Source organism: Oryzias latipes, chromosome 5, assembly GCF_053564925.1.
Source record: "Oryzias latipes strain Hd-rR chromosome 5, Olatipes_Hd-rR_3.1".
Classification (NCBI taxonomy): Eukaryota; Metazoa; Chordata; class Actinopteri; order Beloniformes; family Adrianichthyidae; genus Oryzias; species Oryzias latipes.
The window spans coordinates 13,106,302-13,132,724 of NC_136241.1; the positions used below are offsets into that span (position 1 = coordinate 13,106,302).

At 38.9% G+C, this 26,423-nt stretch overlaps 1 protein-coding gene across 8 annotated transcripts; it reads left to right on the forward strand.

Moving 5' to 3' along the window:
* Nucleotides 1–1,165: 1,165 nt before the first annotated feature.
* arhgap40 (Rho GTPase activating protein 40) lies at nucleotides 1,166–24,634 on the forward strand. Of its 8 annotated transcripts, XM_078947146.1 has the most exons (18): nucleotides 1,208–1,392; nucleotides 3,497–3,621; nucleotides 5,187–5,393; nucleotides 7,887–8,155; nucleotides 12,943–13,160; nucleotides 13,914–14,128; nucleotides 14,671–14,749; nucleotides 15,834–15,988; nucleotides 17,764–17,929; nucleotides 18,400–18,491; nucleotides 18,848–18,925; nucleotides 19,642–19,801; nucleotides 20,420–20,502; nucleotides 21,711–21,917; nucleotides 22,032–22,175; nucleotides 22,293–22,444; nucleotides 22,626–22,681; nucleotides 23,083–24,634. In XM_078947146.1, the coding sequence occupies exons 4-18, from the start codon at nucleotides 7,977–7,979 to the stop codon at nucleotides 23,187–23,189; spliced, it is 2,091 nt and encodes a 696-aa protein (XP_078803272.1). In that variant the 5' UTR covers nucleotides 1,208–1,392; nucleotides 3,497–3,621; nucleotides 5,187–5,393; nucleotides 7,887–7,976; the 3' UTR covers nucleotides 23,190–24,634. The 8 variants fall into 8 exon arrangements, with proteins under 8 accessions (XP_078803274.1, XP_078803275.1, XP_078803272.1 ...); XM_020703189.3 differs by lacking the exons at nucleotides 5,187–5,393; nucleotides 7,887–8,155 and having other exon boundaries at nucleotides 3,497–3,631; XM_020703188.3 differs by lacking the exons at nucleotides 5,187–5,393; nucleotides 7,887–8,155 and having other exon boundaries at nucleotides 1,251–1,392.
* The last annotated feature ends 1,789 nt before the right edge of the window (nucleotides 24,635–26,423 follow it).

Consider the following 26,423-nt stretch of genomic DNA (forward strand, 5'->3'; position numbering starts at 1 on the left):
AAATGACATAATGCAAGCAGCTGCATGCACAGACGTTATCTCTGAGATTAGTTACATTCAGAAAGAAAGCCATTTGAAGGTGGAGATTTGCTACAATTGTACAGTTATCAAGAAATAATATGCAAATTATTAATTTACATGTAAAATGTTCAGGCTTATCAGGAGCAAATCATCAAGTAGGATTTTGTTTGACCTATAAAGCAATGACACCAACTTTTTCTCTTCTGTGTAATATGTTAAGGCAGAAAGAATACAACTAACAACCGTCTACAGTGTTTATTTTTAAAAAAAAACATGAGATCAAAATTAATACTAAAACAAAAAGCAGAGGCCTTGTGAATGGTTAATTATTAGTGATTTATAAAAAAATTTAAGAAGCCCTGAATTTTGAAAGAACTCTTTAAAAAAAAATTTGACTAATTTCATTTAAAAAAAAATTTAAACTGTGTTTTGCTATTTGCTCTTTTTATCACGCAGACAATGTTTGTAATGTTGTAAAAGAGGGGAGACCTTATGAAAATAAAACCAAAAACAATTAATTTGTCTTTTTTTTTCGTGCTGTTCCTCATCTTTCACATTCACGTAGAGTCAATACACGTTCAAAGTATTTTAAAACACTTTACTGTGATACGACATAAGAGTTCTTCACTGTAAAAAAGATATACTAATATGATGATTATAATAATAATAAAAAAATTGTGACACAGGGTGTCTTATTTTGAAAAGAAGTCATGTGAATCTCTGTCCAAATTTATAAAACTATTTCATATTTTGAAGGGAAAAAACTATTTTTTTTTTTATGCCCAAAAAACTGTTTACATTTATCATAGTTGCAGTAACAAATCCTAATCATCTCTCATTTTTCTAAAAGGTTAAATTGAGACTTTGTGGCTCCTTCTGAGAAATGGACCCAAATGGCTCTTTAGGGGTTGAAGGTTGCAGACCCCTGAACAACCTCGGAGCAACAGCAGACTGCCACAGATAGGTTCACCACTTCAGTTTGGCTCGAGCTAGAGCCTTGCCTGCCTGTCCAAATGTGCCCCGTTCCTGTTTTTGTTTTGCAAGGAATCTCAGGATTAAATCCATCAAACTGAGCTAGGATAAATCCCAGATCTCTTAGCTGCTTGTCTGCTCAGAATCTGAGAGCAGGAACATCATCGGTCAGATGGCAGTGCTGTGGAGCCAAGCGTGATGACGTCAGCCGCAAGGTGAGAAGGATAACGTGGTCCTGGAGGGGAGAACTGCAGCAGCCTCCCTCTCCTCCATCTCTGTCTGTCTGTTTTCGCTGCTCAGCACTGAACTCCTCTCTGCTGTTAAACCACATGGAAGAGGAATTCTTTTTGCCGTCCAACGACTCTCCGCACGCCTTGAGCTCCTACGGAGTTTTTCCAGGTTAGTTAGCCCCTTTTTCTTATTGTTCAGCTAAACAGGTGAGTTAGCTATTGTCAACTCAAAAGTCACGAGACGTATTGCACACCTCAGTGTTTACTAGTAGTGAATTTTATTTAGTTCGTGGCTTTATTTGATTAATTCTCTCGTGTTAATGCACGCGCGTTTGTGGTTGCTAAGGTGTCTGAAGCTGTTGCTATGGGCGGGTTTTTTGTCTGCTGCACACCTGAATTACAGCCAGATTGCTGTTGTGAATATAGGCTACCATAACGCTTTATATAAACAAATGAATTTAGTGAAGCATTTAGCTATATTATGTAAAAAATAAAAATATAACAATACATATATAGATGGATGCCCTTAGCAAAAAGCAGTACACTTTACTCTGACGAGGTACTTCAGTATAAGTATAGCAAATTTACTATATAGACCATGTATGTGTACTTGGTCTATACTAACGGAATACTTTTTCAGACTAAACTGACTATAAAGCAATGATACCAGCTTTTTCTCTTCTGTGTTATACGTTCAGCCAGAGGGAACACAACTAACAAATGCAGTGTTTATTATTATTATTATTATTTTTAAACACACGTGATCAGAAATGAATACTAAAACATAAAGCAAAGGGCTTGTGAATGTTTAATAATTATTGATTTATAACATTTTTAAGAAGCCCTGAACTTTGAAAGTAATCTCTAAAAATAATAAGACTAATTTTATTTTTTCATTTTTTTTAACTGTGTCATTTTAGGCTTACAATATAGAGATGGTATATAAACACTAAACTTCAAGTAGTACCTGACATTTAGTATAGATTCTGTATACTTGTAGTACACTCAAATAGGCTATACGTTTTGCCAAGGATAGCTTCCCAAAATCCCTTTGAAAACCTATTATCTGTAATTTAGTGCTTAGCCAGTAATTCTTTAATACCTTTAATTCAATTCAATTTAAAAAAAAATTGCTGTTGCTTTGGTATTGAAAACATGCACACATTTTCTAAAAAGTATGTTATTTCTTGCCCAGTCTAGATAAGGCTGGTGGTTACAAACATACTTGACAGTCAGCTCCTCACTGATAAGAAACATCAGTTATAATATAACACTTCGGAGCCAGTTTAGCTCGTGCTGGTTTGCGGCGCCTTCCGTCCGTGAAACCCGGGTTCGACTCCAGGCTGCTCCCTGTTCCCTTCTCTACCTCTGCCGGTTCCAAGCCCGGTTAGAGAAGGTTGCGTCAGGAAGGGCATCCGGCGTAAAAAAAAACATTGCCAAATTTACCATGCGACTTGTTCGCTGTGGCGACCCCTGATGGGAGAAGCCGAAAGTGGAAGAAGTTATAATATAACACTTTGCCAGTATTCTTTTTGCTGCATTTTTTAGACGATTGATAGTTTTGGTCACGCGTGAAAGACTTTTTGTTGAGACACTGCTGTGTCTAGTGTATAAACACACAGCCAGAATGTGTTGTTGAGCATCTAAGAGGGAAAAGTGGGAGCAAAGCTTACAGCTGTTCTAATCCACTTTAGCTCCATATGGCACGAGAGGAGAAGGTTTTCTGGCTGTCAAAGCTGATAGCGTCATCTCTGCTCAGACGTTCAGCCTCTATGAGGTGAGCTTGTTTAAAAGCAGAGAAGCAACATAAATTAAATAATGAATGAATAATAGTAAACAATTTACAGTCTTTTACTTTGAAACTTTGTTCTATCACGAGCTAGTGAAATATAAATGTGTCTAAAAGCCAGACATCGGGTTCCAATGGTTTGCCATTACAGTTGTGATCTAAACAGTGACATGCAGACTTGTTACCTGCTGAAATGTTTTCAATAAAACAAGTCTTTAGCTCAGTGATGGTAAAGAGTTGAATGACGGAGCATGAAAAAAAATGCATTGGTTATCTCACATTTTTTACATGTTTGTGTGATGATACCATGACGCTGTTTTTGTTCCGCTAAAAAAGTTGCTTGTTTATCTTTCATGTCGGCATACCACTTACCAAACGATGCAGGTGTTTTTTTCTTTTTTTTTCTTTAATTTCTCAAAGTTTCTGTCATGACCACTTATAAAAAAATGTTAGCTACTAATTCACTCCCCATTTGTGCTTCCAGAACTAGTTCAGCAACACTTCTCTGATGAACACGGACGCCAAACTTTGCAGTCATAAAAAAAATCAAGAAGAGACACGCAGTTCTCTGAGGAAGTGATGAAAGATTAGTCTACCAGCAGCTAAGTTGTAAATCCGTGTATGACACACTGAACCTTCATGTGCATGACTCATTCGTTGTGTTGTGTTCAGTACATCAAATCAACGTCACCATGATTTGAATGTTCACCACAGAATCATTGTTGCTGTTGTCACAGCTTTTTTTTATACCAAAAAAAAAAATCCAACCAAGAAAACTCATCTGGCCAGAATGTTCCATCGCTTTCTCATTGTCTGCCTGCTTTACTGGATGCAGGTGCAGTACACTTGTATATCCCTTTGCAGTGGAGTTCGTGTGAATATGAATATCCTGTTTTCACCTCACCATAGTCAGAGTTAACTTGTTAATGATGCCATCTGGAATGGCTGTCAAAGGACCCAAAGCCAGAGCTTCTCTGGGTAGAAAGACATAGAACACTAAACCCTAACAGGCCAAAATGCTTTATATTTATTGCAGTTGCTTGATAGCTCAAAGGTTAAAACAAATAACATAAAAAATATTTTTTTCTAGTTCCAAGCCTATTTCCAGAGTTGTTAAGAGCTTTTAAAAACAGAAAATGTAGCTTGTTGATGAAATAACTTATGCTTACTAAGTAAATACTTTGCCTTTGGGGAAACCGAAGCACTTTTGGAGCCTGTAACAAATACAAAAGATTAAATAAAGCATGGTTGTTTTTGGTTTCCCTTGCTCTTGTGAGAAATTAACAATGATCAAATTACTCAGTAAAATTATGGATATAAAGAGGACTTTTTTCATAGCAGAATGAGTCGTTTCTAATAATAACAAAACATCCGTGGATGGTTTTTACTGCCGGTAGTCAGTTCAGAAGTACTGTATTTGCAAAAAAAAATCTAAGAGACATGCACAGATAAAATAAATGCATGCAAACAACACTAAAATCATTGATGAGCTTAGTATGAGTAAATAAAACAAAGATGTTATGTCCCTCAAAAACCAGCGGATGTGAGTGACCTTAAGATGGCACGGATGGAACAAACCATCCAGCAGGAAGCTGGGATGTTGTTTGTTTTTTTGGCCTTGCTCTGAGTGCTTTCAGAGTGTATCAAAGTTTAGGCCACAGTTTTAGAGTAAAAGAAATCAAAGTGAAGAAATAAAGAAGAGAGCAGGTTTAACTGGAGTCTCCTGTTTGGAACTGTAGTCCTCCCCCTTCCCTTCTCACTACCAGATTACATATATATGGTCAGTCCTGTCATTGAGTGTCAGCTTTCTAAAGCCATTTAAAATGACTGTAACAACACATTATTCGTCTTAGCGGAGGGATAACTACTTAAGTTGAGTCAGAGTTGCTTTATAACGTCAGTATAAATATTCTCCCCAGTATTTTGCTCTCATGAAATCCTGCATTTGTGCCAAACCTCCATGTAAAATGTAGCAGGAAATTTCTTTTGGAACAGGGTTTGTTTATAAAAAGATTACTTTAGCTTTTTAGAAGTGAACCTCTTCTCTTTGAACGTGTTTTCCTTTTGCCTGTAGTCTCATCATCATCCTCTCTGACCTTTTCTCTCGTTATCCTCCCTTCTGCTATCTTTCTACACTTTCCTGTTGTCTTCTCCCTTCCTTAACACTCCATAAGTCTGAATTCTCCGCTTGCCAAGAGATGGATGAGCTGTGCCACAAGGCTGAGCTGCCTGTCACATGCCATCTGCAAGGTCAAGGGAGGATGTGCCCTCACGTTCTACACACCTTTTCCTCCATACCAATCTGTGAGCTAAGGAGGATTTTCAGATAAAGCGAGAGAAGACTTGCCCTGCCAGAGACAATTAAAAACATCTAAGACAAAGTAAAGTACTTAGAAACACTGAGAGAAGGTTCTGGGGTTTTTTTGAACTAAATTCCCACTTCCCACCTTGGGCTTTACAGATACGTCAATGTAAGAATATTCCTGTAGAATAGCGCTGTAAAAACTGTTAGTCATAGCATTATATAAAGATTAAAATAGATCACTTAAAAAAATGTAGGATTACATATCTTTTAACACTATCTACTAAAGAGTAGTAAACACATGTACTGAGTAAAACCATTAAAAGACAAAGATCCGCAGAGTAAAACAATACCCAAGGGAGCATCCCTGTGGTGTATTTAATCTGTGTTAATCTGTTTGAGCTTTAGAAATGCTTGGAAGAGTGCCCAAGTGTAGAGACAGCTGCATGCATCTTAAAGCAAAGGCACCAGATGCCCTTCACTAAGACCTTTTTATGTGAGGTATATACAATTCTATCAATAAATACAACAAAATATCTAATTCATACCTATACAGTCTGTTAATTCACATCATCTGCACAGCTTTTGTGTTTACAGACGATTTCCAAAAATATATACCATGGAAAATTGTATCTATTTACATAGTTTCCTCCACAAAATTCAACTTTGGAGACTATAGGTTTAAGGCCCACACTTTAATTGATTTCAAATATTTATTTGTTTTTACATAAATTGGCCTTCCAGCTCATAAAACTCACAAAAACAGGATTGCAGAAAATTACAATACTGTTGAAAAATCACCATTTACTCCTCAGTTATTGCATAAAGATAAGGACAGAGATTATAATGATCAAATCAATCAAAGAAAGTAATTTCAAAATGATATTGCCATCTTCAATACGTCAGTATTCTGGGCAGGGACCAGGTCATGCTGAAAGATGAAATCTGCATCTCCATCCAGACCCTCAGCTGAAGGAATCATGAAGCCCTCTAGAACATCCCGCTAGACTGTGACAGTGATTTTGGATCACCAACGCTGGACATTCCACCCCAAATCATGACGGACTGTGGAGATTTCACACTGGACCTCCATCAGTTTGAGTTCTGCTCCTCACCAGTCTTCCTCCAAATCTTTGGACCTTGATTCCCAAATGAAAGACCCATTTTCTTTTCATCATAAAACAGGACTTTGGACCTCTGGCCAACACTCCAGTCCTTCTTCTCCGTGGCCCAGTTGACACGTTTCCTCCGTTGGTCCAGACTCAGGACCCTACAGTTGTAGTCAATCTCCTGAAGGTGTTTTTTGAAGCTGTTCCTCCACCTCATTCCACCATTTCTGGATATTCTTGTCCTTTTAATAATCCGCTGAAGCCCACGCTCATCTCTTTAGCTGGTGCATCTTCTCCTGTCACATTTTGCCCAAACATTAGACTTTCCGTTGATCTGCTTGGACACAGCTCTCTGTGAACAGTCAGCCTCCTTAACTAGGAACTTTGATGACTTACATAAGCAATAGAGGGAATCAGTGATGGTCTTATGGCTAGTTGTGAAGTCTGAAGTATTCCCCATATTGAGCCAAACTGAACTAAACAACTAAACCAAATTGAACCAATTAAATGACCTGTGGGGAACCTGTGCAGGTCTTTGAATTTAGTGTATGATTAGTTGGTGAAACTCATTTTAAAACATCTGGGCAGATTTCTCCACAGTATTACATTTTTTAGAATTCCTGTTTTTGTGGGTTTTATGAGCTGGAACTGGAATTTATTTTCAAACAAACAAACAAATAATTTCAATTAATTAAACATTGGGCCCTGAATCTAACTTCTATGAAAGCTTATTTTTTAATAGAATTATATGATATTTTTTTGGAAAGGGTCTAAACATACAGTATAATTAAATATTTGATTTTTGGAATTTCAAAAAAGGTTTGAACTAAAACAGTTTTGTAGTAGCAGCATATATTCTAGATCTGTCTTTTCTGCTTTTAACACAATGTACAGCGGAGAATGTTACACTTGTCCTATTACTGGCTTTTTAGTTTGTCTTTTTTTTATTTTTGACCAAAACACTTTTTTTTGAAGAAAATATTAGACAAATGACCTATTTGTCTCTGATAGTTCCTCACATTTATCCTCTCTGTAGATAAAGTAAAATATGAAGCGATTTCTGTGCCACATAGAAAGTTTTGTTTGCAATGTGGTGGCATACATATCACTTCATAGTAAAAAGGTAAAAAGGGTTTGAAAGATAATGCTGGGAAAAGTTTTAGTCAGTTTAGAGGAGCAGGGTTACACATATTTGCATAAAATCAGTAAATGAATGTCCAAGCAGGTTACTGCAACCGTTTTAAACATCTTGCACTTTTCTTAAAAACCAAGGCACACCCTAAAGTACCAAGAATTGGGGCCAAATTTAAGATGCATCCTGTCAAAAAGCGCATAATATAAGAGTTAAGTCAGAAAGTCAGTCCAACTTGCAGCTGCTATCTCCTCTGCTCCATCCACTCCACCCACAGTCCCAGCCCTTTCCATACCAACCATTCATATCATATTTTTCCTGTCTGTCCCAGCAACCCAGCCCCCCGAGCAGACCTCTTTTCCTGCCCCAGGATGCAATGTAGTGACGTGCCAGCCAACACAAGCAGACTGTCCTTGCTCTGATGTGGTTGCGCACTGAGGAGATTGCAAGGAAGCAGCTTGCCGGTGGCAGGCAGCTGCTCTTTCCTACAGCTCTCAGCAGTTTGGGGGGGGGCAGCTGCAGGATGCCATGGGGAAGAAGGGGCTCAGCGGCTCTGCTGCTGCTGCTCTCCGGCAAGGCTCTTGGACGGGCCAAAGCCAGGTAGGATTAGGTTTTTCCTCCAGCTTCAGTCTTGGTTTCTTTAGGGCTTAGAACTCATAACTGTCGCTGTTATTAGTCTGTCACATGTTTTTGACATGAATCTTTTCCAAGATCAAGGTCAGAAGAAAGTTTAAAAAGCCATAGGATCAAGTTTTACAGTTTCGTTTTATTTTACTTTTTTATTTGTACCTGAAGGGGGAAAGAAAAAAACTTTCCCAATGAGCTTACTGTTGCATTCTCTGCAACTAAGAAGCCTTTTGTGGAATTGAGTCATGAGGATTAAACCGTTCTTTCAGTAGGAGCTGCCTTTTAAGGTTTCCGTCCTTGATCGGAGCTGTTTGTTGGGGTTACCTTCCAACAGTTGCTGACGTAGACGACTTCACAAGGGTGCATTCTTCAGCCAGAGTGCGCAGCTTCCTGTTGATTCTTTGTCCATTCAACTGTTAACAATCCCACCCTGACATTTTTAGTACCACTATTTTATATTTAGCCTGGAACCTTTGCTTTATAGATCAGGTTCAAATCTTGTTAACAAGAAGCAGCAGCTTTTAAAAAGAAAAGGCAGGGCTATTTGTATCATGAGTTAAAAGGCATAAAGACTTGAAATTAAAGATGTTCTGAATAAGCATATTTTATATCATTTCAGTTGTGCTCGGACTTTCTGTATTCCATATCCAAATTCATATTTTCCGTGAGACAAACTGTGAAGGTTTGAAAGACTTAATACGAGGAAAATCTTGTTTTTGGTGTGTTTAACGTGTTATTGTAGCATTTTTTTCATAATAGAGGACATATATAAAGAAAATTAAGCTTAAAGTTGCATTTCTGATTATTTCCTTATTCAAATTGTTGTGAATCAGATGAAAACATACTGTTTAAAAAAGCTTGTAGTTATTACATACAAACTACAATTGGCAGGCCACAAGCTCCCTGCTCCTCTCCATTCTGATCCATCCACTTGCACACAAATAGATCCATGTATGTCTTTGTTTTCCTCGTCTGAGCTGACATCTGGATCAAAACTGTATGGCTCCATTATTGCTCGCCATTTTTGTTGCACTGGTAGTGTTACATTTGGTGTATGAGGAGCTGTAAGCTAGTGGGAGAGAGTGTAAACAAAGGGATGATGGGAAATGAACGCAAGCTTACTCGGCGCCAATAGTCAGAGGCAAATTACTGATGAACTGTTGCTGCTCTGCAAAGAAAAAATGAATTTTGCCTAAAAACAACATAATCATAACTAAAAGTCCCAAAAGATCAAAAGATGATCTAAGTGGGACTTAAAAGTTGCTCTACTAGTTTTTCTTAAAATTCCCGTCAAAAAAGTAAACTTCCATCATTCCTCATAGGCTTTCTTAGAAAAATTCAAGTCTGCACAGACAAAGAAGAATTTCATTCAGTTAAATGAAAGATGACAGACACATTTGTCATGCTTGTCTTGCATCTGTTTGCCATAAAAGGCTGTGAATGTTTCACCTTCTGGGAGTTCATATTTGCCTCTTAAAAAAGCAAAAGGATTCATCAACCAGTGATTTGGTGAAGTATTCAGGGGTCGCTGGGCTGCTCAAAGTTGAATGACCTGTTACACTTGTGACACTTGAGAAACTTTCACTTACACTTACAAACACCTTACACCACGAATTATCCTTGTGAGAGGCATTTGTCAGGTGTGCAGCCACACTTTAGGCATGCGGTTTAACAAGGAATTCTGCCATGAGGTCATCCATTTTGCAACAAATGTCCTTTTCCCTTCGTCGGGTGTTTTTGTGTTCAACTCCTCATTTCTTAGCCTTTTTCTGTGAAGAGAATTTTATCTATGTTTAATTATAAACTACTTTTATTTATACAGAACATGTTTATTCTTTGGTGTGTTTGATTGGTTTCTTCTAAACATAACATTAATGTAAAGCATTGTTCCGACAAAGAGCCCGTAATGACTGCATTCGTAAAAAGCTTTCTAGTCAGTACTAAAGAAGTGTCTGAAGTATGACCATAAAGGGGTTTTAAACTTAAGAAGCTCTGTCATTTGTGTCTTTTGGGCTTAAACAAGGATCGTTTTTGTTGGGCTTCAAGATTTTTAACGAGTGACTTCAAAGTGGAATGTAACAGAATGCTGTGTAATCAGAGAGGAAGCTGATGGACATCAGACATAGGTGTGTCATGTCAGAGTAAAGAGGGAGGGAGGGACAGGTGAGAAAGGGCTGTCACTCACTCCTGAATTCCAGTTTCAGCCGCACTTGGCTCAAAAGCACGTCACTCAGCCCGAAGCCACACAGAAGGCTTTCAGAGCTCAAGGAACAAGCCAGAGATTTTCACCTGGCTCACATGGTGTGCAGTCACATCTGTTGGATTCACACAGCAGACTGGATATGGGAGCCAGAGAGGAGGTGGTGATAGGGAGACTAGGGTCCACCAAGACGTTACTAGGCAACAATTTTACTCTTTTTAGGCTCAGTCCCAACCGTAGCCCATTACGGGGCAAGCGCGGGAAATCATTGCACTACAGAAAACAATGGAGGTAGGTTTAAAACAGGCCTGGAGGCTGGTCAGCCAAACTAAATCCATGTTGGTTTGTTTTTTTTGGTCAGAGCCTAGCTTGTTTTTTGAAAATTTGAACCCTTATGGAGCATTAATGCTGTTCTGTGTGGTGACCTAAAAGTGAGTGGAGAATCTCCAGTTTTACGTGCACTAAAGTCTATGGTTTGTGATGCTAAGTTAATGTTAAAAAATTTAGATTCTTTTGAGTTTTTGATGAGATACTTTTTTTCTGTTTAATTTAATGAATTATTAGTTTCCTTTTGTACAGTTATATGCACTAGAATCATTCATTTAAATAGAGCTGAGATTATTGAATATTTCTGGAAGTATGCAGTATAAATGCAGAAAACTGTGACTTCAGGTCTGTAGAGCTACATATCCAGACATCAGGAATGTGTAGTTGTAATGACAATGGTTTTAAAAATAAGCAAAAATGCCAAAAATTTAAAATTGCCAGATTCAGTGATAAGATTGTTATATCTGTTTCTCAAACTGTTCCTGTAATGCTTTTGCATTCTTGTTTAAGCCCAAATTTTCCAAACTCAAGGTTTATGAACAAGAAACTCCAGAAAGCTGTGTCTCACTGCCTTGCTTGGACAGTGGCGCTCTTTTATTCTCTTCATTAGTAATGACCCAAAATGGGATCTCTTCATCATCTTTGTGCCCTGTGAGCTGCCAGTGTATCGTTCCAATTAACCAGATGCAAAAAGAAGTCAGTGTGCACATTGAAAATGACTCGGGATCAATGCCGATGCCAGTGGAGTTGATAAGTTACCCATTAGTGTGCTTTTGCAGAAATATTTTTAGTTACTCTATAGCAGTATCATAAGCAGGTATTTAAACATAACTAGCTGTTTTGTTTGCTGGAATGTTAGCTTGCTGGCTTTGAGACCAGTAAAGATTTTTAAACACGTTTGCTGTTGACAGATACTCTTTGAAGCAGTTTATAGTAAAAAAAAAATGGTCGTCTCTATAGTCGGGTTGGGATTTTACGATTCAGTCAACAGTGTCTCATCATCTATGAAATGCTGGCTGCCAGTTAAGCAAGAATTTCAATTTATTCATAATATTTAACAATTAAGATTGATTTCAATTATTTAAATTTTGTAAAGATCTGTTACAATGCAAGATTTGGGTTAAGTAGACATGCAATTTAAAAACTGTACCTATAAGATAAACACTATTCTCACATTCATGCTCTTCTTGTCACATGTGTTCAGTTTCTTAGTATTTCTAGTAGAAAAATAATTTTGCTTTTTGTATTTCTTAACAAACGCCATATTTTCTCGGTTCCCATGTTCTCTATTTCTTGAATTGACAAGATACAAATCTGTTTCCAAACTGAATCCCACTGAAACCCTGAACCCCGGAGTAACACCCCCACCCCCCGCCCCCATCTTGAAACTGGTCTAACCAACTGCTTCAGTCTATTTAAACATGAACATGAATGAGGAACCGCTAAAAAAAGCTCCCGTCATTCACACATTAAGAATGGCAGTAACTTCACGCTTTACTGACAACAATTTACTGACAACAGTCATTGCTTTGTGGTTTGTCATCAGTCACAATGGCACAAGATTCTATCTGACATTCTCTGACAAATGTAGGAGTAACTTCTTGTTTTATTTCTAGATTCATTGGTATGAACAGTGTGACTGAACCATGCATCAGAGTCAGCAGACCATCTCCTGTAGCTGTGATGAGGGTCACATAGGAGCTTCAGGGTGCAAGTGTCTGCTGGCTCACTGTGTCCCATTGTTAGAAGAGAACTGAGAGCTTTGCTGTGAAGCACTGAAAACCAGAAAATCAGGCACCCTTTTTCATTGCTGAGTTTAATAATGAATCCACAAGCACAATTTTTATTCTCATTTATTTTTGCTAACCACCTCAGTTATGCATTTGAGTTTATTTTATACAGAAAGAGCAATAATTGCAGATCTTTTAGTCTAAATAGGGGTGTGGCCCCTAAAAAAACTGATTTCACATGGTTACAGTGACATCTAGTGGATGTGTCAGGTACTTGTCTTCCAGGCCACACATCACAGGAACAATAGAGACCCCCCTTTGTCTCCACTCTCGCCATCTAACTACGCCTCTCCTTTTGTCCCTCTGTATCTTCAAGCTGTCCCGGAAGATTCATCCTCCTCTCGCCGCCTGTCTTTGTCATTCCACCTGCTCCGTCTGAGTCTTTGTCTCTGCTCATTTGTTTGCATGTGCGATTTCTTTACGTGTGCGTATGTCTGCACCAGAGATCCCAGCCCCACCGAGATGAGCGTGGAGCCCTGGGCCTGCCCGCAGGACCAAACGACTTCTGAGCAAGCACAGAGCATACAGCCCTCCCAGGACCAGGAGCAGCATCTCGACAAACTGTGCCTTGACTCTTTTTGGAGTGAAGTCGAGACCATCCGACAGGGGAGTGGCGACACAGACCTCGACTGCACCAGGAGAGACTCTAGACAGTCAGAGGGTAAACACTGTTATTCTGATGCTTTCAGATTCAGAATGGACAGAAATGAAAGTTTATGTGTGGGAGTAATAAGAACCTCTCTACGCAGCTGCTGCTTAGATTTTCCACAGCTCTCCATGAAAAGATGCATTTGCCATGGTAACATATCAGGTTTCTCTCATGCGGCAAAGTAGAGTCCATTTCCATGACAACGCCTTCAGCCACTATGTGATGGGAGGGTTTTTTGATCGGGAGCTAAATGGTCACTCATAAGTGCTTACTATATATTTTTACTGGAAGCTTTTTTTAATTTTATTACATTTTTTTGCTTATTTTAGTCTTAAACTGTCGACTTTTCAAAACTTTTCTGAGACTGAATTCCGTTTTTTCCCCATTTCCTATAATCAGACCCCATAATTTTGATGAAGTACTTTTTAAAAAAAAATAAGAATGCTAAGATATTTATGAATTACTGTATCTAGTCATTTGTTTATTGGTTTGAGCTCAAATTAAAGACAAGTCACCAGTCAAATCTTCACAAGTCTATAAAAGGATTTTGAGCCCCAGATTACATTTGGAATCAATGGTAGCTGCTAATCTTTGTAGCTGTTTATTTTGAAACCAAAACTGCTGTGGCGAACTCTCATATAATTTAGCCGTTTCTTTATGAGGCGTTGATTGAGAATCTTTCTCAAATATTACACCATTGTTTGCTCATCATGTTTTTAAATCTCTGCTCTTGTTGTGCGTGTTTTTTTTTTTTTTTTGTCTCAGAGGGAGAACAAGAGGAGCAGTGGCTGGCTGATGCTGGATTATCGACCCTCATCCAGGACGACAGTGAGGATGTAGATAACGCGGTGCTGCTGTCCACTTTGACCAGGACACAGGTTGAGGCTGTGAAGCGTCGGCTGGATTCCTACACCCTCCGCAAAAAGGACAAACCGCCACCCCGGGACGTTCGTGAGATCTTCAGGACTCCTATAGCTCAGGTTAGGATTTTCAACATGATTCCTGATCTTGTAGGTTGTTTTCCATTTGGTCAGAAATGTTTGGGCTCTTAACCAGCATAGGTGCTTTCCTCTATCTTCAGTTCAGGAGATGAGCATAAACATGTTACATCTGCTATGTTATGAAGGGTTACTCAAGTGCACATAACTGATTTATTGCTAAATACTCCCATAACCTGTTATCCTGCCTTCCATAAATGCTCATGTTTGGTTTACAGCACGGGAGTGTTTTTGTGTGACATGCTGAGAATGTCTTGCCATGTAAACAAAATACCTTTTCCCAGTTGGCTTGTGCAGGACTCTCTGCTGTCCCAGTGTATTGGGATGATTTGAAGGCAAATCATATGTAAAGGTCATGCTTCGTCTGTGATGGCCTTCAACAGCTGTGATTCTTATCAATGCTTTATCAAATGATTACGTGTTGTTTCAGTCTGCAGTCCTTGGGGGAAATGAAAACAAAAAAAACCAACTACATTTACAGGAAAGGATAACATTTAAAATGAGTGACTGATTTTTTTCACCAGAACCTTCTGCCTGAGTCTAAAAATAGTGAAGAGCTGGAAAAAGGAATAATGGCTTCAGTTACAAAAACGGCAATGTCAGGTAAGAACTGTGCATTTATAATTCATTTGAACTGGTTTGATTGATTGATATCAAACATTAATTGTAGACAGCACCAACAAAAAATCACAGATAAATAAAACTCATTTCAGAAATAAAGAAATGGATTGATGAAAAAACAATGAGAAATTAACAAAAATATAAGAAAAAAAATGTATTTAAAAAATAATAAAAGACTTGGGTCAGTTAAATACATTAAATATAGTGAATGTTCACTAAACTAAAGTAGAGTTTGTCTTGTTGCTTAAAAATGAGTGGGAAGAAGCAAGGTTTATATAATCCCACCTGTATTAAGTTATTTATTTTATACTTTTGCAAAGTTGTGATACTCCATAATCCAGTCATACTGAGGGCGGCCGTGGTGCAGCGGTAGGGCGGTTGAGCCATGATCGTAAGGTTGCAGGTTCGATTCCCGCCTTGCACGCCCATGAGTTGAAGTGTCCTTGGGCAAGACACTGAACCCCACCGTGCCTCTGTGTTTAGCAGAGAAGCGGCCACCAGTGTGTGTGAATGTGTGTGACTGGGTGAATGGGTTGGTGACTGTAAAAGTGCTTTGTCCTTGTAGGTAGAAAAGCGCTATACAAGTATACGCCATTTACCATACTCTGCTATTCTACAAACACATAAAGATAGAAAATGGATGCACTGCTCAATTAGTTTTATCACGTAAATTTCAGGATTCTAATTAATTATAAATTATAATTAAATCAAAACCTCAAAAAGCAATAAATATTTTAAGACGAAACTGTTTTTGTGAGTTGTGTTTATAGAGCAGGTAGAGTTTGAACGTTTCTGATCTTTTCATGAGTACAGGCTGAATCACATCCCAAACACTGGTCTATCAATTTAGATCCATCTCTTTTAACCTGCCGTGTACAGTTCCTGTTTGTGTAACACAGACCAAAGGAGCTTGTTGAAGATTTCCTTGTTGAAGAGTTCATGTCTGATCCTTTCTTTCTCTTGGTCCAACACGTCTGCATGCATTCAGATGTTTTTCTGTCATGAAATGTTTGCACTGCTCTTACATCAGTGATCTGATAGACTGGTGTTTTTGTGTCTTCTGCAGTGACACCAGAACATCATCGCACTGCTCCCAAAGAAGAATTCTTAATCACAGACGTGGCTTACTGTGAACAGGCCGTCATCTTTCTAAAGCAAGCCAAACTGCCACAGAATAACAGCCAGAACAGCCAACGCAGGAAAGATGATGGCACGCTTCCTGTAAGCACCCAGACTCCTGCTCTCTGACCTATCTGGTTTCTGATTTAAGTAAGGATAGATAACTATGTTTAACAAACTATGATACATTTGAAAATTGGAAGTATTTTATGATATGAGCAAAAAGTAACTCCAGTAGGATAAAAAAAAAAGCGAGCTGACTGTCACAGATAAATTAACCTTTCCCTGTTAAGATGACCAGAGAAGTCTGTAAAGTTCATAAGAAACAGAATGTAAAATAAGAATCTAGGAAATCACACTGTATACTTAAGGCGTAGCAGTTCCAAATAAGCCAGAAATCTGTCCCTCACAGACCTGTTACTTCCTCTTTAAGATGTTCCTTTCTCCTCCACTCACTACCCATATATTCATGTTTGAATTCTATTTTAACCCTAACCCCATTCAAACAGATTACCATCTGCTTGAACTGGTTATCTGTATAAAGACACATGTCCACACCCTGACACAGTCAGACTGCAACCTCTCCACCATGACCAAAACCAAAGAGCTGTCAAAGGACAACAAGGTCATGTTTGTAGACCTGAACAAGACTGGGATGACCTGATCCACAATAATAAGCAATAAGGTTACCATCAGTAACAAACTACATTATAATGCATTCAAATTCTGCAGTCCTGCAATCCTGTGAACACGTCAGGGTTGATCTAAAGGGGAAATAATGCTGAATTGTATCCGAAGAACACCATACCCACTGTGAAGCATGGAGGTGGAACCATCATGATTTTGGGCTGCTGTTCTGCAAAAGGGATAGGATGATCGATCTGTTCAAAGGAAACTATTAGGGGGCTATGTACGGTGAGATTTTGGACAAAAATCTCCTTCCAAAAGTGAGAGCATTGATGATGAAACATGGCTGGATCTTCCACCATGACAATGATTTCAAACACATCACCTGGGTAACAAAGGAGTGGCTACAGAAAGCAAATTCTCCAAACGAGAATTTGTGGATGGAGTTGTAAGTTCTTGTAGCCCACCGACAGCCACAAAGCATTAAAGCTCTGGAGAAGATCTGCGTGACAGAATGGACCAAAATAGCAGCTACAGTGCAAACCTGGTGGAGATCTACAGAAAGTGTTTGACGTCTGTTGCCAACATTTACATTACAAAGTATTGAGCTGAACTTTTGTTGACCAAATGCATTCTATGAAAATCATACAATGTGATTGTCTTGATTTTAATTTTTTATTTTCTTCATTCTGTTTCTCAAAGTTGAAGTGTATTTACAATAAACAAACCAGAGCTCTCTCATCCTTTAATTGGGACAGCTTGCAGAATCTTTGACAGTCAGTTACTTTTTTCAACAGTTCTGTAGAAATCATGCAGTTTAAGTCACTGCTTGTGTCAAACCAGTTAAACAGCAAGATTAAAATTCCCTTGTAAACCGTTTAACAACAAGGGACATTTACACTCAGCACTGCTTCTGATTTCACAAGGATTGTGAGGATTAGGCCTAAACAAAGAGAGCTTTTGTGACAAAAAGCCTTCAGACTAATTTTTCTATTTCAGGCTAAATGGATTTCCACTAAAAGGAGGAAGCATTTGTGTTAGTGGTTTGGATTTATTAACCTTTTCCTGATGAGCATTTAAAAAAAATTGAAGACTGAATCATTCGGATTTTGTGTGTGTCTTACATTTACTCATTTCTGCTCCCTTATTTAGTATTATGTATGTTTTATGTACATCTACATTTATAGTTTTTGACCTTTGCCCTAACTTTTTTCACAATCATTGACTTTTCAACCATTTTGCATCTTCAGATGGTGATTTGCCCTAAGTGCCGTCTAGGTGTGACTCGTATTCACGATCTCTCTCCTGTTGACATGAAGAAGGTGCGTCAGTTGGCGCTCATTGATTTGACAGCACTGTGTGACCTTTTGGAGCTGGAGGTGAAAAGGCACAAAACAGCAAAGAGAAAAATCCCTGGTATGTAAAACTGCAATCACTACCTTTGGGAAAAAAAACGTAAAACTCACCAGAGACTGGCACAGGTGACTTTTAGACAGCAAAAATGTTTTTGTTGATTCTTTTACCTCTGGAAAGAATTGTGTTTAGTTTAATCTTGATCTTAACTGGGAAAATTGAGGCTCACTGTTGTTCACAAAATTTCTTTAAATGGCCTTGAGGGTTTTCAACTGTCAGAGACCTCAGAACTCCTTGGTTCAACTGCAGTAATAACATTTTTGGTCTAAAGTAAGCAAAAAAATAGGAAAATATAGTACTTTTTTATGTAAACTAGAATATCTGTGGGGGGAAAAAAACAAATGTTCCAACCATTAATCCTGCATTTAACATTGTAGCTTTTTGACTAACAACTTTGACCAGACACAAAAAACTGTTGATTGTTTTTGTTTTTCTAAAGTTGAATTTGTTTGCACTTTTATTTGTTCCTTTAGATAACTCACTTTTTGGAGTGCCGTTGGCTGCGCTGCTGGAGCATGATCAGAAATTGAAACCAAACACCACAATTCCACTGTTCCTAGAGAGGGTACGTATCCATTAAGACAGGAACACCTTCCTTTATGCACACATCATTAGGGATTGTTAACTATATGTTGAGTGGTGTTTGCACACACCCTCTCCAACATTTATCAATGCCATGCTTTGCTTAACCTATAGAGTTAGTCATGTTAGGCAGTTAGGCATCAAACACATGTTTGCACTCATGGTTTCAGTATTTAGATGAAATAGATTAAAATAGCCTTAGTTTTCTTGGAATGTGCAGTGCTCCCACCACACCCTGTTTGCCTCAGCATTTACCAAGTCTAACCAGCAGAGGGAGCAAGAAGTCCATTTCTTCTCATTGCTGTGTTCACTCATGTCTCTCTTGTTGTCTCTTTGTAGTTGTTGTCATTTCTTGAGAAGAGAGGAATTGATTCAGAAGGGATCCTGCGGGTTCCAGGATCTCAGTCCAGAATTAAGGTAAAGTATCTGGACTCTGAACATGTCTGCTAAGTCACTTTTACACAATATTTTCTCTTTTTGTCTCAAGGGTAAAAAAAAAGAAATAGGTCTCAGCATGTTAAAGGGAACAAATGTATTGACTGTATGAAATGTCAGAAATACTCACACACCAGAAGGAAATCAATTAAATTTTATTTGTTTAAATACACGTGACATTTAGAACAGCAATCAAATCTGACAAAGTCAATAATGTTTTTTTTGCTCCTGCAAGAAAGGCCTCATCCTGACGCGGTTACTGTTTTTAAACATCAAAGCACGGAAATCTTGCCGTGGTAAACTAAAATTAGTATTCATAAGAAACACTTGAATGGAAATAGGAAAATACACTGTTTGCTGTTCAGGTTAACACCAAAATAAGTTAACTTGATTTTAGTATGTAGTCTTTAAAAGAAACACACAGTTGTCCAAATAATTAATTTCCTAATAAGAATATCTACACTTAGGAACCACTTAAATATTCTGAATTGATTTAGTTGGTTCTGTTTGATTGTTTGTGGAGTATAAGGTCTGACTTAAATCGATTTATTCTAGTCATTTACTTCTTAGACATGGAAACATCACAGTATAAACTCCCTACTTAAAATCAACGCAGATCTATTTTTTCTGCAGGATAAATCAATAATTACATTTAGAAGTGACAGTGTTGTAAAACTTTTTTTTAATTCTCTCTGCAGCTGCTCCAACAGAATTTGGAAGCCAATTTTTACTCTGGGCACATCAGCTGGGATGAAGTTAGTCCAAACGATGCTGCTGCACTTCTGAAGAAGTTTATCCGAGAGCTGCCAGCTCCTCTGCTCACCGCCGAGTATCTGAACTCCTTCAGCGCTGTAAGAGGTCAGTAGACGAGACGCATCATTTCATACTGTCAGTGTAAATAGTCATGCTGTCTGTCAGGATGCAGAAGACGTCAGAGTCAAAGTTATTTCTTTATTTTGTCCTTTTCTGTATAAGATCATGTCTGTCATATTTCCTCTTAAAACACATAAATGCAAACTCTTTTCTTTCGTCTCTACAAAAAGTGTGCTGCCCCCATTTCCTGGCATAGTTCAAATAACATATATCACGTATGCTTCTTTTTACCTGACAACAGCAATTTTATGACATTTATCTTTTCTGCTTTGGTTTAAAAGTCAAGATGAACAAGCTGATATCAGTAGAAGCGCTGCCGCCGAAAACAAGTGGGAAGGATGAGATGCTTTTAAATGAGTTTTTTATTAAAAATGATATTAGAATCAGCTGACTGATGAGCAGTTTGTGAGGAGGATCAGCAGGGGTGATAAATGATGGGTGACCACAGAGACATAAGCTAACAAAGCTAATAGCCACCATTTGCAATGCCATTCATCTTTGGATGTCACATTACTCTTAGTCAAAAGCAGAGGAAATGAACACAGTGTGTGTCTGTGTGTGTGTGTGTGAGTGTTCATCGTGTCTCTCCTTGTTTTCTCCTAGAAATCACAGAGCTGAAGCAGAAGCTTCACATGTTAAACCTGCTTATTCTGCTGCTGCCAGAGCCCAACAGGAACACACTAAAGGTAAGGACAACACAGTTCAAGCTTGAGCAAACGTCATCAGTTCTTACTTTTAATTCAAATATCCATTTAAATTGCCTAAATTTATTTATGTGGTAAATAATGATGGAATAAAAAAGGAATTTAGGAATTTCAAGTGTTTGGGCTCTGAAAATAAAGGTCTTAACATTATCTACACAAAAGAGTTGAGTACAAAAATCCCTATCCACAGATTTGAGGTACTAACATATCAGCACTTTGATACCAACTATCAACATCTTTTAAAAAAAAAAACCAAAATTAAGTTTGTACTCTTCTTTAAGACAGAACTTGGTCCGGATTACAGTTTATTTACAAAATCTTCCCTTTTTTCTGTGAATAAGCTGTCTGTAAACTCATCTAAATGTTTTCCTCCAAAAGCACAGCAGGGCCAAAGATTTTCAGATATTTTTTGTTCACACTTTGCTCTCCTTTAACAGAATATAGATATAACTCGAAATGCAATAATGTACATTTCCATTGTGATGATATGTTTCAGCCCTACATCATTAAAATAATTTTAATTTTAGTTATATTACAATTGAATCATAAAGGTACAATATGTTAAAATACATTTTGGTTTTTAAGAAACTCCGTGAAGATTGAACTTTTCTAGTTCATTTTGATCATCTGGAAGTTTCCATTACAACGTTGCATTTACTGTGATTGCATACTAACCACTTATTTTAGCATGAACATGTAAATCACTTCATCATTTTACCTGACTCGGCGCATTTCTGTACTGTAAAAGTTTTAAAAGCCTTGTTTTTGCCAAAAATGTGTCCCACTAAACAACAGCTCTCTTTACTAACACTCAGATTTATCCACTTGTAAACCTTTGTTATATAATCATGACTGGCTTTGTGTGCCATCAGTTCCACTTACTGCAAACAGAAGTGCAAAACTCAACAGAACTAATTACTTTGACTTCAGTGGAAGCAGCTGAAACACATGTCGATTCACTCATCAGCAGTGGCGTTGCTCGTGATTCAGCCTCCAAACCAGTTTGCTTCAGTTTACCTCTTTTGTTAGTTTTTTTATATACATGGTGTCTGTTTTTGTTTGAAAAGAATCTGAACATTTTTCAGGAGATGGCGGGAGTCTGTACATGCTTTGTGATTGAGCTCCACATCTGCTTTGAAACAGCTGGCAGATCTTCAGCTTCAAATATCTCCCATCTGTTGGTCCTTTAGGCCCTGCTCGAGTTCCTCAGTAAGGTGGTTTCCAGAGAGAAAAAGAACAGGATGAACCTGTGGGCCGTGGCGACCATCATGGCTCCCAACCTGTTCCTCCACAAAGCCGTCCCCAGCAGGCTGACTGAAGGAGCAGAGAAAGGACAGGCAGAGAAGGCAGCTGATGTTATGAGGCTGCTCATCCGCTACCAAGACCTGCTCTGGACGGTAAGAATAAAGCCCCAAACACTGCTCATAAACCAAGCAGGAATTCTTGCAATTACATTGTTGTTTTTTTCGTGTCTTCTCATTAGTTTTGTTTCATGATGTCTGTCTCTTTAGATCCCAAATTTCCTTGTGAGCCAGGTGCGTAAGCTGAACGAGAACAGCAACAGGCGTTACCAGTTCTACGATCGGCGCTTCAAGAACCTGCTCAGGAAGATTCACACAGACAACAGGGAAAGACCAGAGAAAAGCAACTCTGAGGTGAGTGTAACTCTCCAAACAGGCCTCTAGTAGTTCGTAGGAAGCCTCACGTTTGATGCATTGGCCATCATGATCAGTGCTGTTATGAATGTTCTCTGTTTGTTCTGTGCCCTCCAGGCCTGCCGAACAGTGAAGATCCAGAACGGAGATCTGTTGAACGGAACCATGGAGTTCCAGCTCAACATGAACTCCCGCGCCTCAGACCTGCTCACCCAGTTTCAGCGGCAGTTCCTCCTCAGCCCTGAAAATGGAAAAGGCAAAACGCGAAAGTATGTCTGCATTACTAATAAGTTGTGTTTTTAAAGAAATGAACGTTTAACTCAAACCTATCAAAGGTGTGTCTGTATGCAGCACTAAAACAGATTGTTATTATTTCAACATAAAACAAAAATAAATTCAGTCCACTTGAGACAAGCATTGGGAATTAAACACGCTGTTGTTCGTCCACAGAAATGGCTCGGTGGTTTACCCAGATTGCGCGCTGTACGAAGTGGGAGGAAACATCGGTGAGTTTTTTTTACTGCTGCACCGCTGACATTTGCATGTCTTCCTGCTCACTGAGCTGATGAGGCTAGTAAGGTGTTACGTAATGAAGTGTGCAAAAGCCAAAGAGACGCAAACGGTGCATCTGCAGTTATCAGAGCAGACAAATGCTTATTACACACATGTCGGTGCACTCACATGAGCACTTACATGGAACAGAAAGTTTTCACTTATTATAATGTCATAGACTCTTATCTATTTAGCAAATAAAGTAGGTTTTTTTGATCATTAAAAAAAACTTCTTGCTGTTAAAGTATTATATTTTTGTTTTTTTTGTCATAGGGTTTTAGACCTTTTTCAGACAACAGGGCATATATATTCATTGAAATAAAATTATAGGAATTTTCTTGTGTTTTTCCCGCAGGTGAGCACTGTCTAGATCCAGACACACACCTACAGGATCTGTACAACAGTAACCCTGGAGGGGAATGGGTCATAAGGATGAAACCCAACGGAGGCAAAGGGCCGTGAAGACTGAAAGAGCGATGAAGAAAATCCTGTCTTGTTTATCCTCTGAGCAACAAGCTAGAAGGAGCCAGATGGATGGAGCAGAAATGGACACAAAAGGAGTTTGCCTGGAGCAGACCCCTCCAAACTGTTTGCAGTCGCCACACACTGCACCTTCTGTTCCCCTCTATTTTTACTTTTCAACCTCTCCTAGTTATTCCTCGGATCATCATTGGTCTCCTGCGTTATTGCAGAGCCGGATAACTGCAAGCTATAAACTGCCTATGTGACTCATTGCTACCTACAGAGAACCTGCTGAAGGAAAAAAAAAAGAGGAAATGAGATGGACAGCCTCGCTGGACCGTTTTTCTCCACATATTTTCACCAAAGCAATCATGTCCAAGTGCGAGAAAACAGATGGGGATGCAGAGCACCTCTGGCTATACCGAGCTTCAGTCACCTCCCCCTTCCTCATGCCAGCTTCACATCAGTATACATGTGTTCTCAAACAGGTTTAATCCAGATGCGGGGGGGATACGGATGAACCGTAGTATTCATTCTTAATACATTTTTCATTCTTTGTACATTTTAACTTGGTCTTGCATATAACTGAACAGCAAGAGGTGGTTTAAAATACAACTGATTAAAGAAAAAGCAAAGCAAGTTGCGTTGAAAAAAAGAGAACAGGAAGAAGTCAGGATGGCTTCACTCCCTGTAAAAATGCCATTTTTCCTGATCAATCAGTGAGTCAACCTTTTCAATCACCCTGTCCTTCCTGCTCCTGTGTGTCGAGTGTGTAGCTTTTGAAGATGAAGTAAACAAAGAGCCAGGGCTTTCGTCCGCCCGCTCTTCTCTTGATTCCTGCCATTCAAAGAGGAAATGAGACCTGATGAACTGATATCTCTTAATGCAAGGAACACTGCGATCTCTGCTGTTTGAGGTCGCTTGACATTCACAGAACGGTGCTCAAAGCAAATCAAAAGACCTTTTTTTATCTACCAACGCCAAGGGATTTGGTGTCACAACCTCAAGGAGTTATCGCACCTCTAAAGGGAGTTTTTAGCGACACACAGTGAAGCTGGTCTTCAGTTCAGTGTTGGAGCGCATGAATAGGAGCCACAGTGCTCACGTGACTCATGGGGGAATACCAGGACTATAAATAATATTTATATGAATGTAATGCCATTGATGCTTGTGTAGTTTGTGTTGTGTAAGGTAGAATGTGAAGTTGCTGCAGTCAGTGTAACAGTATGTTTACTCAGTTGGTCAGTCTGGAACTGTGTGTGTAAGTTTTAATGCATACATGTTTTTTATGAATTTCTGTTATGTGGATCAATTTTTCTGTAAATATTTCTTAATTACATACTTTTGGCTGAAATAAGGAATCACTGCAGGCTTCTTTGTTGTCATTCATCGCTTCGAGAAGCTTTTCTGATAATAAACATGGGCAGCAGATCTGAGTTTTTTAACATTTTGCGTCGATGCAAATTGTTCCCTCCTCACCGTTGGAGCCATGTTGCTGCACCGCAGCCATTTTGTGGGAAGCATCTTGCTCGCTCTACTCGATGAAGTAATGTGAGCAGCTTCCACACCAACATCCATCAACGCCCTCTGCTCCATCTTTGTCACCTCCTCATAATGGACCATAATGGCAGCACGGTGCATCACAAACACACAGAGGAATCACATTTCTCTGATACAGCTGAGAGTAATAAATTCTGCAGCCTCAGACCTGAAGGCAGTGAATGTGTGTGTGTGCGCGCGCTTCTGTGCATGTGTGTGATGAGCTTCATTACACATGTCCAATTGGGCCGTCCCGGGTCCTAGGCACAGTTCAGTGCCTCGGCACAAAGCGAGCTGATGAGGCCACCTTCTGCTGACAGTCAGGAGAAGTAGGTCACCTTCGCAGCAGCTTCCCAGAGGGCAAACGGTGTGAGCCCAAACACCCGGAGGGACAGAACACGGGTACGAGCTGTCTAAACACACAACATGGAGCTACATCAGCAGTTCAGAGTACAGAAGCCACACATCGCCTTGTTTCTGTAAATATTTGACTGTGAGGGATAAGACTCCTCTCTAAAGCCATGTTAATTAAAGTATCCAGGTAATGAACTGGAGGATCGACTTTTTGTCTTGCGTTGATGAAAAAGTGTAGACCTAATGGTGATTTCAGGTGTCAGTCTGCAGGCATCAGAATGTCTAGTTATGCCCTTTACACAAGTTGTTTTCATACATTTGTAAAACATTCTTCTGTAGAAACCTTTGAAAAAGGTTTGTTCTTTTTGAGTCAGTAAAAATGACTAATGCTGCCCTTTTCTTGTTATTTCTCAAAATGATGAAGAAAGATTAGACCAGAATCAGGATTTTTTTAAAGTATCATTTATCATTAGTGCAGGTGCATGAGTTCCCTCCTGTGTGTATCAGACAAGGCAGAAAATGTGTGTGTGTGGGGGGGGGGAGAGACTTTGGTTCCTAATGCTGCTGTAATCAATAGAGAGAATAACATTGTAATGTGTTCAGGTGGGGAAGCCAGAGCTGCTCAGGATCTAGTTTAATCATAGCCAATCCTCCTGGAAAAAAACACATTTGCCACTAACTGCTTCATCAACTTCGATTATTCAAGGTCTCTGCATGTCCGAGCAGTATCCAGCGAGAGAAAACAGAAGAAAACCTTTGTCTCTTTTTTTTTTACTTTCTTTTTTTTTCCTCCACAAAAAGAGCTTTGATAAGATTATCATATATGATTTGTAAATTAAAGATGATGCATTATTATTGGTAAAGTGAATATTTGAAGGATTTCATTTGGGCATCAAAATGACCACTTTTATTGAAAACGCTACCAAATTAACATCTTTTTTCTGTTACAATCTCCCTTAGTAATTTCATTTTACACAAAATTGAATATTTTTATGTGGATCTACTGGATGATGGGTTTATTTTAGATGCATTCATTCATTTCTACAAAAAAAAAAAAAAAAAAGAGCAAAAACGTCAGAGCAGCAACCATCCTGCCAGACGCATACTCTTTGGGCCTGCTGCAGATCTAAATTACTGTAATCAGTGGATGAATAGCAATCAGCAGCCTTGTGTGAACTGCTGGCAGAACGCCTGACCTCCAGCTCTCTCCACCAATCAGACCACTGCATCCCATTAACAACTAATCACGATGTGCACTTATTGCACACCACTTCCCTCACATTTAATGGAGGAAGCTCTCTTAGTCCCATTGTTTTTTGTGTGCGCTGAGCTGACCACATT